This window comes from Mustela nivalis (assembly GCF_964662115.1).
Source record: "Mustela nivalis genome assembly, chromosome: 1".
Taxonomy (NCBI): domain Eukaryota; kingdom Metazoa; phylum Chordata; class Mammalia; order Carnivora; family Mustelidae; genus Mustela; species Mustela nivalis.
In genome coordinates, this window is record NC_139020.1 from 190321274 (window position 1) to 190339775 (window position 18502).

Sequence of the window (18502 nt, forward strand, 5' to 3'; positions counted from 1 at the left end):
CACAGCTGATCTCTCCTAGATTCACTGGAATGAGGAAAGGAAGGAAAGATCTTAGGAGACATCTTTGACAGAGGTTCCAAACTTGGCTGGGGGGTGGGGGACGACTACCTAACACACCAGATGACAGTGGTAGTACATGCCAGAGAGTAGATGGAAAACGAGACAAAGTCCCAGACCCGGGTTCAGAAGCACATTGATAATAATAATGATGATTATGTCAGCATTTGTGCTATGAACATACACTGGCCTCAGCAACTAAGACAGGAACTATTATTCTGCATTTTACAGATGGGGGACACTGAGGCTCACAAAGGTGAAGACAGTAGGCCAGAGCTGCATAGCTGTTAGGGAGAGAGTGGGACTTAGCGTGCTGGCCGCCTAGCTTCAAGCCCATATCCTCAACCATCCACCTGGACCTAGTTTAACCGAGTATGTGCTGACCAGGAGGCCATTTATAGAGAAAGCAGGGTGACGTGGTACCCTGGCCACGAAGCCACGGCCAGCACGACCCAAGGCTCTGAGCCTGGGCTTCTACTGCCCAATGAGCAGGGCAGCCGTCCTCAACTACCCTGTGCACCCACCTCACCACACAGAACCCAGGATCCGGGCAAAGAGGGGAGGGGAAGGGCCCAGGAAACCAAAATTTGGTTCCAAATCAAAGCCCTCCTTGAGCACAGACTCTCCAAGAATGAAGGCAGCTGCTGACTGGCACGAGGGTTCAGCCGCCGCAGAGCCCAACTGCCATCTGGAAGTGATTTGGCCCAGAGATTCCTGAACAGGGTGGAAGGCTGGAATGACCAGCCACCCGGTGCTCCGGTCCAGGTCTCCGAAACAAAGCCGGCATGAATGGGCCCCGGAGGCAGCCATAACCTAACCAGGGGTCCTCCCCTTCCAAGGAGGCCAGTCCACAGCCCTATTACAGCAAAGCAGCAGCAACACGAGCCAACCAAGCTGGTCTCCCCAGTGCGGCACTGATTTTAAACGTCGTTTCAGTGAGCAAACCCTCCAGCAGTGACTTTTGAGAATACTGGTGGATGGTACTGTATTTAGTGAACAATCACATAGCACTCACTTATGTGCCATAAACTTTTCCAAACATTTTTAAGAATATTAACTTGTTTGCTTTTTATTAACAACCTATGAAAGGAGGTAGTTATCACCTCCATTTTAGTGATAAGGAAACCAAGGTGCAGAAGTTTCTTAATGGCTACTTAGTGCCAAGTGGAATTTGAACCAAGAATCTTTGCTCTGAACTACTATAAGAGCTTCTTCTCATTCTGTTACTTTGTTGCGAATGGTCCAGACCTTGTTAATTCTGACCAGCACGCTACTTTGCTACTTTAAAACATTCTCTGCTACCTAGACACACTGGAATTTGCTAGGTAGTTCAAGAAAGAACAGGATTTAGGATTACTGTATTTGTATGTTATTTTGGTGGGGGCGGGACAACAGGAAGGAAAAGGGGCTGAGTGCCGTGGTGACCCACCACCCTGGAAACCCTGCCCAGTGACCCAAGGTCTTGGGAACACACACCCGCCTGCTCTGAGGCACTGGCCTGGCACAGGCACCTTAAGTAAACATTAGGGTCAGACCGCATCCTCCGAAAAGGAAAGAATTCCTTTTTCTAAAGGATCAAACCAAACCATACCACCCAAACTTCTAGGCAGAATTGATTGTCATTCTTGGGCTAGGAGACCCCTTTGTCTCCAAGTTGGCCAAGCTGCCCAGTGTCAAAAAGGTTTTTGGAAAAACAAGTAAATAAAACTGCCAGCTCCTGGCAGGCAACTAGGATTAAAAATGCCGAGGCCTCACTATGAACTGCCCGAGACAGAACAAGAAACTGAACAAACTCTTCAGCTCTTGGATACAGCCTAGAATAGGCCCACCTTACAACAACTCACAAAGAGGAATCCACAGCCAGAACTGTCTTCCAGTGAATTTTAGGCAGAAAAGCAAGTCCTCTGGCAGCTTCTGATCATCTCCTGTCTCTGAGCTGGGCACCTGTCCACAACTCCTAAGATTCCAGCAATGTACATGGTTGGAAGCTAGCGAAGTCCACAAAACCCTGTATCCCTTCAAAGATACCTTCCCAGATTATGGAGTAAAACACCATCCATTAAGTAATAGGAATACCACATCCCACACCCTCCCCCCAAGAAATCAGTTCAGTGAACACAGGGCAGCCACCCCCTACACAAGTTCACTATGAAGATGCAAAGTGATTCTGCTCAGGTCCTGATGTGACACTCACCTCAGGGGACCCTCACCCTGCTACTCACCCAAAGTCTTGAGATCCCTGCTTTGCTCAAGACCAGAGGCTCAAAGTGTGGGCATCCAGCTGCCCCACCCCAACATCCCAGACTGGCAAAACTGGTGTTAACAGGGGCTCTCTGGTTAGGGGAGAGGGGCTGTTTTGTACTCAGAACACTGAACAGCGGGTCAGTTAAGGGTCAATTTCACAAAGGGACAGGCCCCACCTCCAGTCACCCCTTACAAACTGGGTGACCTCTGCAAGTTACTTCACTCCTGTTTCCTCACCTAAAATGGACATCAGTAACACTAACAACCACCACAGAATAACAGCAACCATGTTCTAGGCACCTGGGCAAAACTAGGGCAAACCCTTTACCCTCCCCATGATTTGCTAAGGCAGATTGCTATGCAGACAAGGAAACCGAATCTGAGGACTCAAGGTGGTGATCAATGGGATGATGAACAGAACACATTCAACAACGAACTGCAGCCCATGTCTTCCTCAGCACAATGCAATACAGCATAAGCTGTGGTACTTGAACTGAAGTCTGAGCTGGATGTGACTCGTTATCTCAAGGGCAGTAGGGCTGGTCCTCAGAACACCCCCAGGCGCAGGGGGAAGAGGCCTCAGGCCTCACCCCCACGGGAGTTCTGGCCCTTGGCAAGTCTCTCTCTAGGCTCTAGAGGCTGGAAAACCTGTTTACGGTGAGATCCTTCCGAAGAGCAACAAGGCAGCCAATGACAGGAGTCATAACTGTGGCTACACTCTTTGACCCCGGAATGCCACCTGGGGGAATATCATCCAAGAAATCAGTGAAAAGGAGAAAATAAAATAAAACAACACTGCCTGTGGTGGGAAGCGGTCCACAGCAAGAAGCTGCCAACAGCCCACGGGCCTGCAACCAGAGAAGGGGAGGCTAGCCCTGGAATGTCAGGACAATGGAAGATACTATGTCCTGGGGGAGTTCAGGAATGACAATCATGGGGGTTGAGTAGGAAAACGGGACCAGACAAAGTCTAGAATGAGACCCCCAAGCTCAGGGCACAGACGACAAACCACGCTGTGAGCAGCTGCAGCCTCTGTAAACAGTTGGTAAATCAGGCAGTCCAGGATTTTGAGGCTGTGGTTTCATTCTTTGGTTTGTTTTTTAAGGAGATTCCATGTCATGTTTGGATACTCCCGGTTTACTTTAAGTTTCTTTGTTCACTTAATTAAATAAATGCACATTTTTAAAACAAAGATGAAGTGAGCCCTGTTGAGCTCAGCCAGGCCTTCAGATCCCTCAGTAGCAAAAATGATTTCTGAAAAGGGAAAAATCCCAGGATGATTCTAGGGTGCTCCTTTCCCAGTGGTAGGAGATGGCCCCTACCACTGTAACAGGCAAGCATATTACACAGCTCTGCAGAGAAGCCACACACACCCTCTGCCGCCGCCACCCCCACCCATGGGGCGCTGACTGGGTGGTGACAGCTGCCTGGGCCCAGGAAACAGGAAGCAGCCCTACCTGCCAGGACAGGTGTGGGGGAGGGAAAGGACAGAGGAGACTCAGCCTAGAGGGAACCCCTTTTACTCTGGAGAAAGTCCCAGCAGCCACACCCACCGCCCTTCCTTCCTAGCACAGAAGTCACCATAAGGCCTGGTGTTCTCAGTAAGGGACCCCAGACTTAGGCCTGCGTCAGCTACTCCAGCAAGACGCTCCCCTGGCAGCACAGACATAGACACACACACACACACACACACACACACACACACTGTAGGTGCACATACTTTCTCTACACACCCATGCCGTGTACACACATGTTCTACACATATGCTGTGTATTCATACACACTCTGCACACATACAAGTGCACACACCCACCCACCCACACTGTACACCTCTAGCCCCTACAGTCACAGCCCATACCCTCAGTAGCCTTGTGACCTTCCTGGAAGCTTTCAATTAGCCCAGGTCACAGTGGAGCCCTGACCCTCAGGCTCTCCCAGGTCTGGGGAGAGGAAGCCGACACCAACTCCCCCGCTCCTGGACACCAACTCCCCCGCTCCTCACAGGAAGACCCTGGTGTGGGGAAGGCAAGGAGAGGAAGGCAAAGTCTCCATTCATTGTACCCACTTCCTTCAATTCTCAGCTAGACCCTTCCTACTTCCATGACCTTGGACACCTCCATTAACCCTCTGGACCCCCTTGCCTATAAGAGAGGTCTAAGGACACCCCAATTCACAGGATGTGTAAGGACAAAACCTGGAAGGCTGTTAGCACACAGCACCCCACTAGTTTAGGCTCCCTACAAAACAGTAGTTACTATACCACCACTGCCCCCTGTGTTATCACTTCTGCTTCAGAGCTGGCTCACCCCGAGGCACCCGGCCAGAGCTGAGCTGGGAGCAGAGGGAGCGAGGAGGACACACCCCCGCGGCTCCCCTTCCCATCTCTGGGCCCACACCCGAATCGGAGACGCCCCACCTGGGCGACGAGGCCCCAAGCTCGGAGACCTGTCCCTCCTCAGGTCTTCCTCGGGGCATCAGAGCCAACGCCCGTTGGTCAGCCGCTGGGCGCATCGCCCTGGGCGCAACGGGGCGAGCGCTTCGAGGAGCATCTGACCAGGAACCCCACTTCTACGGACCACAGATCAGAGGTTTCCAGCTCCCCGCAGGGACGCCCCGGGTGCGGCGAAATGCTACAGCCCCACCACACCCCGTACAGCCCCAACCCAAGCCCAGGACCCACAGCCCCCCCCAAGAATGCATGGCGAGGGGCAGGGAGGGGAGCTATCATACGAAAGCCTAGCCCAGAGAAAAGCACGGGAAGAGGGCCTAGGTCTTCGGCATCCCCATGCCCTGGAGGGCAACGCCCCCCTCCTCAGCGCCCACACCCCGCCCGCAGCTCCTGGGCGCCGTAGGGGTGCTCGGCAGGGAGCCCTAGCCTTCCTCCCCACCCCACCCCCGGCCCACGGGCGGAGACCGGAGGGTACACCGCGGCGCCTGGCCGAGCCAAGGCACTCACCGATGGACACGAGCTTGATGCTCTCACGGTCCAGAAACTCGAGCGCCACGGACACATTCTCCAGCTGCATCTGGCGGAAGGTGGGCCGCTGGTGGTACTTGCGGTACATGCGCTTCTGGCTGAGCACCTCGAGCAGCGCGATGAGCCGCAATCCATCGCTCAGATCGGTCTGCAGGTTCCCAATGCGTTTGTTCACGCACTTGAGGTGCTCGTTGCACCAACGCGTGAAGGTGTTCTGCTGGATCTTCTTCCACGGCGCGTCCTCCGCCAGGTCTTTCTCAGTTACCGGCATCCTGGCGGCGGGGTGTGCGCAACGCGCAGCTACTGGCGGGGACTAGCGTACGGAGGCCCAAGGGCCCGGGGAACTAGAACCAACGCGGAGCGGGAGCGGGGCTCGAACTCGCTGCTACTGGAGCCGCGGCCGGGACTACTCTGCCGCCGCCTGCCCCTGGCCGCGCGAGGCGTCTGGACCGGCGCCTGCGCACTGAGCCGACCCGCCCTAGAGGCCCCGCCCAGTCCCAGCCCTTCCGCAGGAGTTCCCGGGCCACGCTCGCCCCCTACGGTCGTAAACGTGCACTGCACCCGCAGTGTCCAAGGCGTCCCGGGACCCGGTGCTCTGTGCTCGCCACCTAAGCAAAAGGAAGGCAGTGGGGAGACTTTGGTTTAAGGAAAAGGTCATGAATCCGGTCCTGGTCGTGGACCCGGTCCCGGAGTAGGGGACGTGCAAGAGTAGGACCCGATGGACGGGGGCGGTGGCGGCGTGGGTCATGGGGCTGGGGAGGAAGGCGGGGAATACTTGATCACCTATAGGTTTAATGAGGATTTTTATGGAGCTCCTGCTGTGTGCCAGACACAGTGTTCAGCACAGGAGGACACCATGAAGAAATGGACTTTTTACTCTTCATATTAATTAAACTCATTTGAATTACACTATTATCATTTGAAGCATTTATTGAGTGCCTACTGTGTGCGAGGGCCTCTTAGTACCTGAGAACTAATATAAATAAGACAAACTTATTCCTAGACCTTGAGGAATTGCTAGAGTAATGGGAGAGAAAAATACAAATCAGTATCATAAACAGCTTAGTAATAGTAACAGAAACGAAGAACAGGGTCACCTGGCTGACTTCAGACAATAGAACATGCGACTCTCGATCTCAGGGTTTTGAGTTGGAGCCCCATAGGTGTATAGATTACTTAAAAATAAAATCTTTAAAAAACCAAAACAATAATTTGTACAGTGTATATCAGTCTCCCAATGCTGCTGTAACAAATTGCCAAAACTTTGCCTTTAAAAAAAAAAATCACAAATTTATTATCTCACTGCACTGCAGCTTAGATGTCCCTCATGGTTTCACTGAGCTAAACTCAAGGTGTTGGCAAGATGCATTCCTTTCTGCCGGCTCTAGGGAAGAATCCATTTCCTTGCCTTCTCCAACTTCTAGAAACTTCCCGCATTCCTTGGCTGTGACCTCTTCCTCCATCTTCAAAGCCAGCAACATCAGGATGAGTCTTTCTTATGCTGTCATCTCTCTTGTTCTCTATACTCACATCTTCCTCTCTTTCTCTCTCTCTCTTTTTTGGTAGGCTCCACACCCAGCATGGAGCCCAGTTCGGGGCTTGAACTCAGCACCCTGAGATCAAAGCCTGGGCTGAGATCAGGTGTCAGATACTTAACCAACTGAGCCACGCAGGTGCTTCTTCCTCTGTTTTAAGGACGCTTGTGATTATCTGGCCCAGTTGGTTAATCCAGGGTGTTTTTAAAACAACTGATTAGGGGTGCCTGTGTGACTCAGTGGGTTAAAGCCTCTGCCTTCAGCTCAGGTCATGAAGCTGGGATTGAGGGTCCTGGGATTGAGCCCCGCATCGGGCTCTCTGCTCAGCGAGGAACCTGCTTCCCCCTCTCTCTGCCTGCCTCTCTGCCTACAAGTGATCTCTTTCTCTGTGTCAAGTAAATAAATAAAATCTTAAAAAAAAAAACTGATTAGCATTCTTAATCTCTTCTGCAACCTTAATTCCCCTTTGCCATGTAAGATAACATTGACAGGTTCTGGAAATTAGGATTTGAACATCTTTAGGGACTGTTCTGCTGCCTACCAACACCATATATTGAGTACCCACTGTATACTCATGTAAGCCCTGTGCTAGGTGCTGGGATATGGGAGGAACCCAGGCCAGACCTCTTCTGGCAAGAGCTGAGTAATTATAAAAGTAGCAGCTAGCGTTTCCTAAGTACCTGCTCTGTTCCTGTGCCAAGAGCTTTGCTAAACAGTTCCTTTGCAATCGGCCCAGTTTGACAAGAGTTAACTGAGAGGTGAAGTGACTTCCCAAAGGTACACAGTACAGACAGATCTGGAACCTAGGTGTTTATGTGCACAGAGTGTCCTCCACCCAAGAAGGGACACATACCCTAGGCTTAGAGAGGGTCTTCCTGGGGGATAGGAGTTGGGCAGGATGGAGTTACACCCCCTGGGAGAGGGAGAGGGTTGCACAGGAGTAGCCGGCAGATCTGTGGTTGTAACATTTATACAAAGAAGTCATTTGCATATACCACTGAAGTGCTTTATTCAGACAGATTGGCTTACTCATTGTAAAACAGCCTGGGGGAGTAGGGATGGGGGGGGCATGTATTACCTGGCCCTGGCCCATAATAGGCATGCAATAACTACAGGAAGGACCATTCCACTCCTTAGCGATTAAGTGAAGAGATTTGCTAGAGGTCAGGTAGTAAGGACTAGACAAAGCTGGACTTGAACCCGGTTCTAACTCAAGTCTGTACTATATCTAAGGGATCCCGGAGAACCCCATTCTCAAGCCTGGGTTTTGCCTTTGTCCACACCCTCTGAACAGCAGATACACCTGAGGCCCTGTCAGTAACCTTTGCCTCCCCCCATGCCCCGAGGCTCCTGGTTCCTCATACTTTCTCCACCTAAACTCATCTATCACAACTTATCAACAGGGTGTCTCAGGTGTCTCACTCCCCGAGGGACCTCCTCCCTGCCAGATGAGACAGCAGCGAGCTGACTGCCCCCTTTCTTATGTAATTGTTTTCGTCAGGTCTTGACACAAATAACAAAATAATTCTGTGTGTAAATATCTAGCTCATTTCACCCAGGACTGAGAAACCCCTGTGTTTTAGGACGAGTCCTATGATTCTCTCTACCCAATCAGACAACACTTGAGAGTTTTCCAGGGAGCAATTCGTTGGGGGGTGGGGGGGGGACTCAGCAGTCACCGTGGAGGTAGGGGGGTCACCAGCCTCAGAAACAAGGAGAGGAAGGGGACGAAGTCTTCAGATCAGTGATTGTTAAAGGATGAAGGCCGAACCACTCAGGTAGGCATTTCCGCGGGATGGTGTCTTAACCAACACAAACATTCCAGTTTTGCCTGACAAGGCCTTCACTTAAGAAATACCCACTCCTTGTTTTCTAAATTCTGTCCTGGGCGTCTCTGATTTCTTGGAAGAACTGCCCCAGGTGGGCAGTTCCCAAACCCAGGCTTTGGGAGTGAATTTTGGCTGTTCTGGCTTTGCGATCTTGAGCAAATAACATCCACAAGCTTCAGGCTTCTCCTCTAGGTGATAATGGAGATAGCACGTCTCTTCGGAGGGTTTTTACATGACACAAGCAAAACCAGCATAGTGCCTGGCACGCAAGAAGCATTCTATAAATGTAATTAGAAACCAGGCAAAATGAATGGACTTCCCAACCAGTCCCTGAAAAATCTGGAACAAGCAGCGTTTTCCCTAGCAGACTCTAGCCTGGCTGTGGAAGGAGCTGTGGCTCCCTTCCATGTCTGTTAACAGAAGTTGACAGCAGTCTGCTGCTGCCCTGAGAGATCTCGGTAAGAATCAGCTGACACACATGCAAATACCAGCAGAGCGGGTCAGTGTGGGTAAGGCTAGACCGCAGCAGGTGCACAGACATCCACAAGGAATCGACCGGCTGAACGTGAGCATGAACACTGGGTAGAAGTCCCAAGTACCACGAGCCTACTTCTCAAAGTCATATGAGTTGCCAAATCAGTGGGATTGGCAAGGGGTTCTTCTTTCCAAGCAACTGTGGGAAAGTTCACCTGATCACCTTTGCTTAAACAGTTCCCTCTGTCTAGAATATCATCGCCTCTGCTCTCCAATTTGGGAACCCCACCCCCAACCTTCAGTCCTCTCATTCTCACAGCCCATGCGGTCACACCATTGCTTTTTATGCTAAGCTTTCTTTGCCGTGTTTTGTGCCAGTTGCTGAAGGACGGCATCTGTCACCTCTGTCCCCTGGCAGGATGTAGGCTGGGGTTTAAGACCTAGAAGAGTCTGTACAGTCCAATGAAGATATAATGAGAGCCACACTATGATCTCTAATTTTCTAGTAATGCTTAACAGTTACTAATTAAACGTCACTTAAAAAGAAACAGGTGAGGGGTGCCTGGGTGGCTCAGTCGTTAAGCGTCTGCCTTCGGCTCAGGTTGTGATCACAAGCGGGACAGGGAGAGGGAGAGAGAGAATCTGAAGCAGACCCCCTGCTAAGCACAGAGCCTGATGCTGGGATTGATCCACAACCCTGAGATCATGACCCAAGCTGAAACCAAGAGTCAGAGGGTCAGCTGAGCACACCTCCCAGGTGCCTCACTTACAGCAGGTCTGAATTCACACTAGGCACGTTGCCAGTGCTCAAGAGCTGCCTTGGGCTACTTACTGAGAGTTACCAGATTGAACAATGCAGATATAGAGAGATACTTCATATGAAAGAAACCCACTAATACACGGAAGACCCGTAACACTCTTACCAGGGTCCTGACCTTAGGACCTCACCCTCTATGTGAAACCCACCTCGACATTTCAGGAAGCCCAGCTCTGTGAAAGGGGTCCCAGGTGAACCTGCACTTTGGGCTTTCTTGGCATCCTGGGGTCCCCAGCTATGGTAGCATGTCAGGATATTACTAAGAGCAAACATAGTAAAATAATCAATAATAACAAAAACTTCCATTTCCTGAGTGCTGCCATTTCCTCATTTAATCATCAGAACAACCCCAGGTGATGTTACTATTGATTTATTTATTTTTAGATTTTATTTGTTTATTTGACACAGAGAGAGCACAAGCAGAGGGAACAGCAATTGGAAAGAGAGAGACACAGACTCTCCTTTGAGCAGGGAGCCTGATGCGGGGCTCGATCCCAGGATCCCAGGATCATGACCTGAGCTAAAGGCAGATGCTTAAGCGACTGAGCCACTCAGCGCCTCTATTAATTATTTTATTTTATTTTATTTTATTTATTTGAGAGAATGAGAGAGAGAGAGCAAGAGATCACACAAGCAGGGGGAGGGGCAGGGGCAGAGGGAGAAGCAGACTCCCTGCTGAATGCAGAGCCTGAAGCAGGACTCAATCCTGCGACCCTGAGATCAGGACCGCAGCTGAAAGCAGATGCTTAAATGACTGAGCCACCCAGGTGCCCCCCCCAAGTGATGATGTTATTTCCATTTTATAGGTAAGGAAAGGAGCTGAGAAGAATAATCCTATGCCTAAGGTCACAGAGTGACAGACTAGATCTTCAGGAAGGGCTAAGAAGGCAAAAGTCAGGACTGAGTGCAGGGGACTGGGGCTGCCCCGACTTTGTTTCCTTGTCTGTAACCTACATTAACCATACACCTCGGAGGATGGGATGTTCTGACGAATGAGGAGCCATGGGTAAAGCACTTAGCATGTACCTGTGAGAGAACCACTGCTATTATTACCATGATTATCGTATGATAATGTCATGATAGTGCCATGATTATGGTACCAGGGGACATCAAAGAGCAGAGACTGAAAGTTTCCGAAGGGAACAGAGATGAAGAACTAGGACTTGCGAAATGAACCCCTCCTCCCCAGTTGCATCTTTGCGCCAGGGTGGGGGCTTTCTCGGTTGTAATTTTACACCCAATGTCCACACCCTGCTGGAAAGAAGGAGAAAGAAACCCTAACTGAGAGTATTTGCTCTGCCTCCAAAGAGGAGTTTTTTCAGCAGCAGCTGGAGAGGTGGGAAGGCTGCAGAGATCCTGGGTCCATGGTGGGGGTGGGGGGGTCCTGGGGGAGCAGGTCTTCCCCCCACAAGAGGTGCCAAGGATCAGTTTGAAGGATCAGTTTGAAGGATCAGCCAGCTCTGACCTGAAGTAAGGTGGGGGTGCTGGTAGGCAGGCTGCTCGGAGAAGGCACCCCGCTCTCGCACTCACCCACCCACTAAGGTGGAGCCCAGAATGGACAGAGCGTTCGTGAAAGCCGGTCTTTCCTGGACTCACACCCTGGGCCCCATGACTGATTTTATCGACTTCCTCTCCTTGAATCCTACAGGTGCAGCGCTCCCTGGAGTGCCCAAGCCTCTCCTGTCTGAGAGTTATCTTTTTTGATCTTTGCAAGAACTCTGTGAGCTTGGTGCTATTATTATCATCCCCGTGTTACAAACAGGGAAACTGAGGCTGCAAAAGAAGATCGGATCACTCGCTCAGGTCCCTTTGGTATTCGGTGCCAGAGTCTGGATTCAAACCCCGGTTTAGCCAGCTCCAGAGGTCAGTTCGGAGTCTGAGCACTCAGTCCCTCGGAGGCCACAGTCCTGACTGCCAGAAGCAGTTTGCCCCCCGCTGGTAAAGGAATGAAGGCGGTGACCACCATTCACTGGACATCTGGGTGTTCATTCTGCAGTGGCCTGGATTCTCTCTCTCTGAGCCTTCCAGCTTAAGGCGGACCTCACCCGGAGCATGCCCCACCCCCACCCCACTTGCTACAATCACACACACACACACACACACACACACACACACACACACAAATTTGCAAATGACTGGGCTCTCTTCCTCCACCTAGTTTGGCCGGCTTCTTTGGAAGATTTATGTGTGGGTCTGGTTTGTTTTTTTTTTTTAAGTGCAGACAAATGGCCACAGAGCGCTTTTCTGCTAAAGAAAACCCTGTCTCGCCACTGCTCACCTGGCAAACCTAGACCGCCTTCCAGCTGGAACAGAACGGCCTTTGTCGTCGGCAGGACAGCTGACAAAGCCGTTTCCATTCTTATCTGGTGGACTCTTCTCTCCCCCAGTTCCCTGCACACCAGGATTAAAATTCTGACTCTCAGAGCACTCAAGGACAGGGACCGTTTATCTTCATACCAAGGGTTTAAACGTTTGTGACCCCGTCACTGAATTGCCAGGGAGGAGGGACCTGCTCACGGTCACAGTTAGTGTCAGGGTTTCTGAGGGCTTCTGGCTGGGAAAGCCTAGTGCTAGGGCTCCTTTTGGATACTCAAGGATGTTTGTTGCATCCCAAAGGTTGCTCACAGCTGGGTCCCTCACATGCCTATAGACTTGCTTCACAAAGTCTGGTCCCTCCAGCAGCTTGGTCAGCACCTGGGAACGTGTGGAATCTCAGGGGCCACCCCGACCCACTGAATCACGACCTGCAGGTTAATGAGATCCCCCAAGGGGATTCACACGCTCATTACAGTCGCTAAGGACTGCATTACAGTTCGCCCATCAGACTACCTTGTACTTTTTACCGAAGGGTGTGATGGATCTCCCTAAGCCGATAGGAAAAGATTTCAATTGTATTGTTTAGTGGGGAAAAAGAAAAGCAAGTTCCAGACCAACGTGAACTCGTACAATTCAATCTGTTTATTTTTAAAATAAAAATAATACTACTGGGGCGCCTGGGTGGCTCAGTGGGTTAAGCCTCCACCTTCGGCTCAGGTCGTGATCCCGGGGTCCTGGGATCAAGCCCCGCATTGGGCTCTCTGCTTGGCAGGGAGCCTGCTCCCCGCCCCCAACCCGCCTGCCTCTGCCTACTGGTGATCTCTGTCTGTCAAATAAATAAATAAAATCTTAAAAAAAAATAATAACACTACTATGTGTTAATATATGCACAGAGCTGATGAGCCCAGGCAGCCCGGCAGGGTACCAGTCTTGAAGGGGAGCCCAAGTCGCACAGGCCTAGAGCAAAACATGGTGCCAGTTAATTCCTGTTTTCACCCAGGGCTGCCCTCCTGTAATCAGTGGTCAGGGAGAAACAGCATCCTCTGGGGGAAATTGGAACACTCTATTCAACACTAGGGGCAACTCTTGACTGTGCCACTAAGCCAGAGTCCAGCCAGGTGACAGTTCTCCCAGATCTTTGGTCATGTCAGCTTATCCTTGGTCAGAGCCACGTGCTGCCCTGAGACCGTGCAGTTTGTAACTATGTCACTTGAATAATGTGCCATTTATAGTTTTTATTATTATTCTATTTTTATTTATTTTTTTTTAAGATTTTATTTATTTTTTTGACAGACAGAGACGACAAGTAGTCAGAGAGGCAGGCAGAAACAGAGGAGGAAGCAGGCTCCCCACTGAGCAGAGAGCCCGACGCGGGAATTCGATCCCAGGACCCTGGGACCAAACATGACCTGAGCCGAAAGCAGAGGCTTTAACCCACTGAGCCACCCAGGCGCCCCTATAGTTTTTATTTTTTAAAGAGATTTTATTTATTTATTTGGGGGAGAGAGGGAAAACAGAGAGGGAGAGGGAGAAGCAGACTCCCTGCTGAGCAGAGAGTCTGACATGGAGCTCAATCCCAGGACCCTGAGATCATGACCTGAGCTGAAGGCAGATGCCTAATGGCTGAGCCACCCAAAGACCCCTCATGTGCCCTTTAATACAGGCACCAAGGAGCAGACTGCTTCGACAGCTACAATTCCAGGATCATTCCAAATAAGTTTAAAAGTCGGGTTTCATTCTCTGTGTGTAATAAATCCTTTATTTTGAAAAGAAAGAGGAATGATCTATTTTATTAACAGAAAAATTGGTTTCTCCACATCCTGCCTCAGTAAATTTTGGACAACTGTTTTTAAAATATCAAGTTGACAGGATGCCAGATGATTGGCCCGCCCAGGGCACCCCTGTGTCTCAGCTGGATTCCGTATGTGGATAAAGAAAACACAGAGCCCTGGAAGGATTTATAGGGAACAGTTAACCAGGCAATCACTAGGAGGTGATATTATAAGAACTTTTACTTTCTGCCTGAAAGGATTTTCTTTCTACCTTAAATGCGTCTCTCATGTTTTGAGACAGACATTATTGGTGGGAATGTAAAATGGCACAACCCACTTTGGAAAGGAGTTGCTTTAAAAAGTTAAACCTATACCAACCATATGATCCAGGCTTTCCATGCCTAGGTAATTAACCAAGGGGAGTAAAAGCCTGTGTCTGTAAAAAGACTTGTACTTGAATGTTCATGGGTACCAGCTTTATTTACCCAAAACTTGACACAACCCAAAGGTCCATTAACAGGTGAATGGATGAACTCAGTGCCCTGCATCTGTACAATGGACCTGGTAGCGCTGGGCGGTAAAAAGGAAGGACGTACAGATATCCCTAACAACACAGCTGAATCTCAAAAGCATTAGGCTAAGTGAAAGGAGCCAGACGGAAAAAGAAGACATACCGTGTGTTTCCACTTCTATAAAAGTCTAGAAAATGCAAACACATAGAATGATGGAGAGCAGGTCAGTGTGTGCCTGGCTGTTGGGGGTAGGTGAGGAGAGAAGGGAGGGACAGATTACAAAAGAGAACGAGGAAACCTTTAGGCGTGATCCAAAGCCTCCCCATTTTGATTGTAGGCATAGTTTCATTAATGTGTATGTGCATGTGTGTATATGTAGAGGGGGAGGTATAAACACATCAAATTGTAAACTCCACATATGTGCGGTTTACTGTTAAAAAAGAAAAAGAAAGAGGGGCGCCTGGGTAGCTCAGTGGGTTAAAGCCTCTGCCTTCAGCTCAGGTCATGGTCTCAGGGTCCTGGGATCAGGCCCTGCATTGGACTTTCTGCTCAGCGGGGAGCCTGCTTCCTCCTCTCTCCCTCTCTGCCTGCCTCTCTGCCTACTTGTGATCTCTGTCAAATAAATAAATAAAATCTTTTTTAAAAAAAAAGAGAAAGGAAGGAAGGGACGCCTGAGTGGCTTAGTTGGTTAACCTTTGGCTCAGGTCAGGATCCCAGGGTCCTGGCACCGGGCTCCCTGCTCAGCCGGGAGCCTGCTTCTCCCTCTGCCCCTCCCCCTGCCCATGCTTTTTTCCTCTCTCTCTCTGACAAATGAATGAATAAACAAAATCTTAAAAACAAAAAAAAGAGGAAGAGAAAGAAAAGACAAAGAGGGGTACCTGGGTGGCTCAGTCGGTTAAGCATTGGCCTTTGGCTCATGCAGAAGTCCCTGCTCAGGGGCGCCTGGGTGGCTCAGTGGGTTAAGCCTCTGCCTTCGGCTCAGGTCATGATCTCAGGGTCCTAGGATGGAGTCCCACATCGGGCTCTCTGCTCAGCAGGGAGCCTGCTTCCTCCTCTCTCTCTCTCTGCCTGCGTCTCTGTCTACTTGTAATCTCTCTCTGTCAAATAAATAAATAAAATCTTAAAAAAAAACAAAAAACAAAAATGAAGTCCCTGCTCAGCAGGGAGTCTGCTTCTCCCTCTCCTTCTGCCTCTCCCCACCCCTCCCCCACTCATGCTCTCTCTCTCTCTCTCTCTCTCAAATAAATAAATAAAATCCTAAAAAAAAAGAAAAGAAAAGAAAAGAAAAAGAAAGAAGAGAGAGAAAGAAAAGGACAGAAAAGTCTTTTACTTTGGGGGCAGAAAAAAGCAGTAAGGATACATTTGAAGGCACACCCACATAAAAATGTGTGCTTTGACTACGTAACATGTTTGTCTCCTAAATCTAGTCTCCCCTGCCCATCACTGCAGAGAGTAACTGCAGTGAACGTGCTCTTGTATTCAACGTTAAGAGGATCTGTTCCTTTCTCTCCCCCGTGTCCCCCACCAAGCGTGAACTAGGTGGGATCCTGCTGAAATGGAGTCAGATAAGATTTCCTCATCACCCTTGCGCCATGATGGCCAGAGCTGCTCCCTGTGGAGGTTACAGGCTGTGAGGAATGTGATGATGTGTTTACTTTGGAGCAGACTTTGGACCGTAAATACACTCTCTGCTCCGACCAAAATCAGCTCCTGATAGGAGATAGGCTCTTCCAAAATAGCTGGAGGTCAGTCCTCCCTCCAGAGGCCCTGGGTAGGTCTTTAATTGAAGGGAGGGAAGGGTTTAGAGCTCGCGCAGAGCATTTTTCCTCGGTATCCCGAGAGTCTAAACTGGGAACACTGTTGACTACAGAAACCCATCGAGAAGTACATGAGGACAGTTAGGACGTGATTGGCTGGGCTTTATGAGGTCTCAGAGGGGCCCCTGTTCTCTAGGAGTGGGAGGTTTGCACCTTTGCTGGCCTAGACGCTGACCAGCCATGTGACCCCAAGTTGGTTAGGACCAGAGGGAATCCACTGGAGCCTCCAGAATGCAAAACTTCTCCAGTAACAACAACGATAATCACAACAATAACTGCCCCATGTACCGAGCAAGGGTTTTATGTCTGTCACTACACGTAATCCTCACACACTCTGTGAAACAGGAGCACCCTGACTCCAGAGCCTAACTCTGAACGACGGTGCCCTACTGCCTTCCAGGAAGCTATGGGACGTCCCAGCATGGCTCAGATTCTCAACTCAGATACAGGTTCAAGTCCCCATTCCGCTGTTGAAAAGCTGTGTGGGAACAACAGTAATAGCCCCCTCACCCGGCTGTTCTGTTGGGCTTATGAAATAATGTAGGTAACATGGACTGCACACACAGCAGCTGATCGAGACATGGTAGCTATCAGGTCCCCTGGCTGGCTCAGTCAGTAGAGCATGAAACTCTTGATCTCAGGGTTGTGAGTTCGAGCCCCACATTTGGTGTGAAGCCTATTTAAAAAAAGAAAGAAAGAAAGAAAGAGCCTATTTAAAAAAAAAAAAAAGAAGAAGTGTATTTATCACATACTTCCTGTTCATTATTAGCATCATCATCGTCCAGAAAGATCTTCCAGAAAAACTTTCCCTCATTTGATCCTCCTGAGTCTTACCTGTGGACATTCGCATGGTTCACTCCTTCATGTCCTCAAATCCGTACTCAAGTCCCGCTGTGAGGCCTTCCCTGGCCTGCCATGTAAACAGAAACTCCCTCATCTCTCCCTCGGCAACTCCCCAACCTCCTTTTCTGCCTTATTCTCCTTCATACGTATCACCTTTGAGCATAAAGTGTATCACCCACATATACTATATATAACTTATTTATTTTGTTTATATTCTTTCCAAATAATTCATGAGGACACCACTGTCTAGAAAGCGCCTGGCACGGGCCAGGTGCTCAGTAAATATTTGATGTTGAGTGAATGGATGAACCCTTGCTGGAGGTTTCAAGTTGGAGTTCAGGTTCTGCATCTCTTCAGTCTTGTAACATTAATCAAGGAATTCAGCTTCCCGGAGCCTCCTTTTCCTCAGTGGCTGAAAAAGAGCCATAGCACCTGTGCTCCTCAGGACACTGGCAGAGCCTAAGGGAAGGGCAAGGCCCTTCGTGGGAAGGAATCAGCTCCAAAGACTCCAGAAACACTGACCGAGCATCGGCTCCACATGAGGCAGAATGCCAGGCTCTGGGGGGTGCAGACATGCCGCCGAAAGCCCCACCAAATACTTAGGTATTTGTAACAAATACATACAGCCTAACGGCGGGAATGGCTCCGTCTGTAGCAACCACCCATCAAGCTAAGTACTTTGCCTTAATTGTCTCAGGTAATGCTCTGAGCTGAGTACCACCACCAGCCTCGTTTTAGAGACAAGGAAACTGCAACAAGAAATTAAGTAACAGGACACCTGGGTGGCTCAGTTGGTTGAGTGACTGCCTTCGGCTCAGGTCATGATCCCGGAGTCCTGGGATCCAGTCCCACAATCAGGCTCCCAGCTCCACGGGGAGTCTGCTTCTCCCTCTGACATCCTCGCCTCTCATGCTCTCTCACTCTGTCTCTCTCTCTCTCTCTCTCTCTCTCTCAAATAAATAAATACATAAAGTCTTAAAAAAAAAAGGAAAGAAATTAAGAAACAAGGGCTTGTTCCACACCTAGATATACACCCAAGAGAGACAAAAATGTACACACGGTGACTTGCGGCGAATTGTATAGCAACATGATTCCTTCAAGCCGAAAGGCAGAAGCAAGGCAGATGTCCACTATTAGACGAGCGGATAAACAAAACGTGGCACATCGGTACGATGGAATAGAATTCAGCCATAAACAGGCGCGAAGTACGGACACGTGCCTCCGCTTGGCTGAACCGCGAGAGCACCTTCAGTGAAGGAAGCTAGACACAAAAGTTACATCCTCTAAGGACGACTGTGTGTGATGCGGC

The 18502-nt window shown here is 49.8% G+C and overlaps 1 protein-coding gene across 4 annotated transcripts in view; it reads right to left on the reverse strand.

Annotated features, from left to right (window-relative positions):
* Positions 1 to 5752, reverse strand: part of FLNB (filamin B) — a 148823-nt gene extending 143071 nt beyond the window's left edge. For 2 of the 4 annotated variants that reach the window (XM_082738605.1, XM_082738604.1), the window contains exon 1: positions 5258 to 5726. In XM_082738605.1, coding sequence (XP_082594731.1) covers positions 5258 to 5549 — 292 coding nt within the window. In that variant the 5' untranslated portion in view covers positions 5550 to 5726. Of the gene's footprint in view, positions 1 to 5257 lie in introns of all 4 variants that reach the window. The other 2 variants (XM_082738607.1, XM_082738606.1) reach the window with 2 other exon arrangements.
* Positions 5753 to 18502: the final 12750 nt, after the last annotated feature.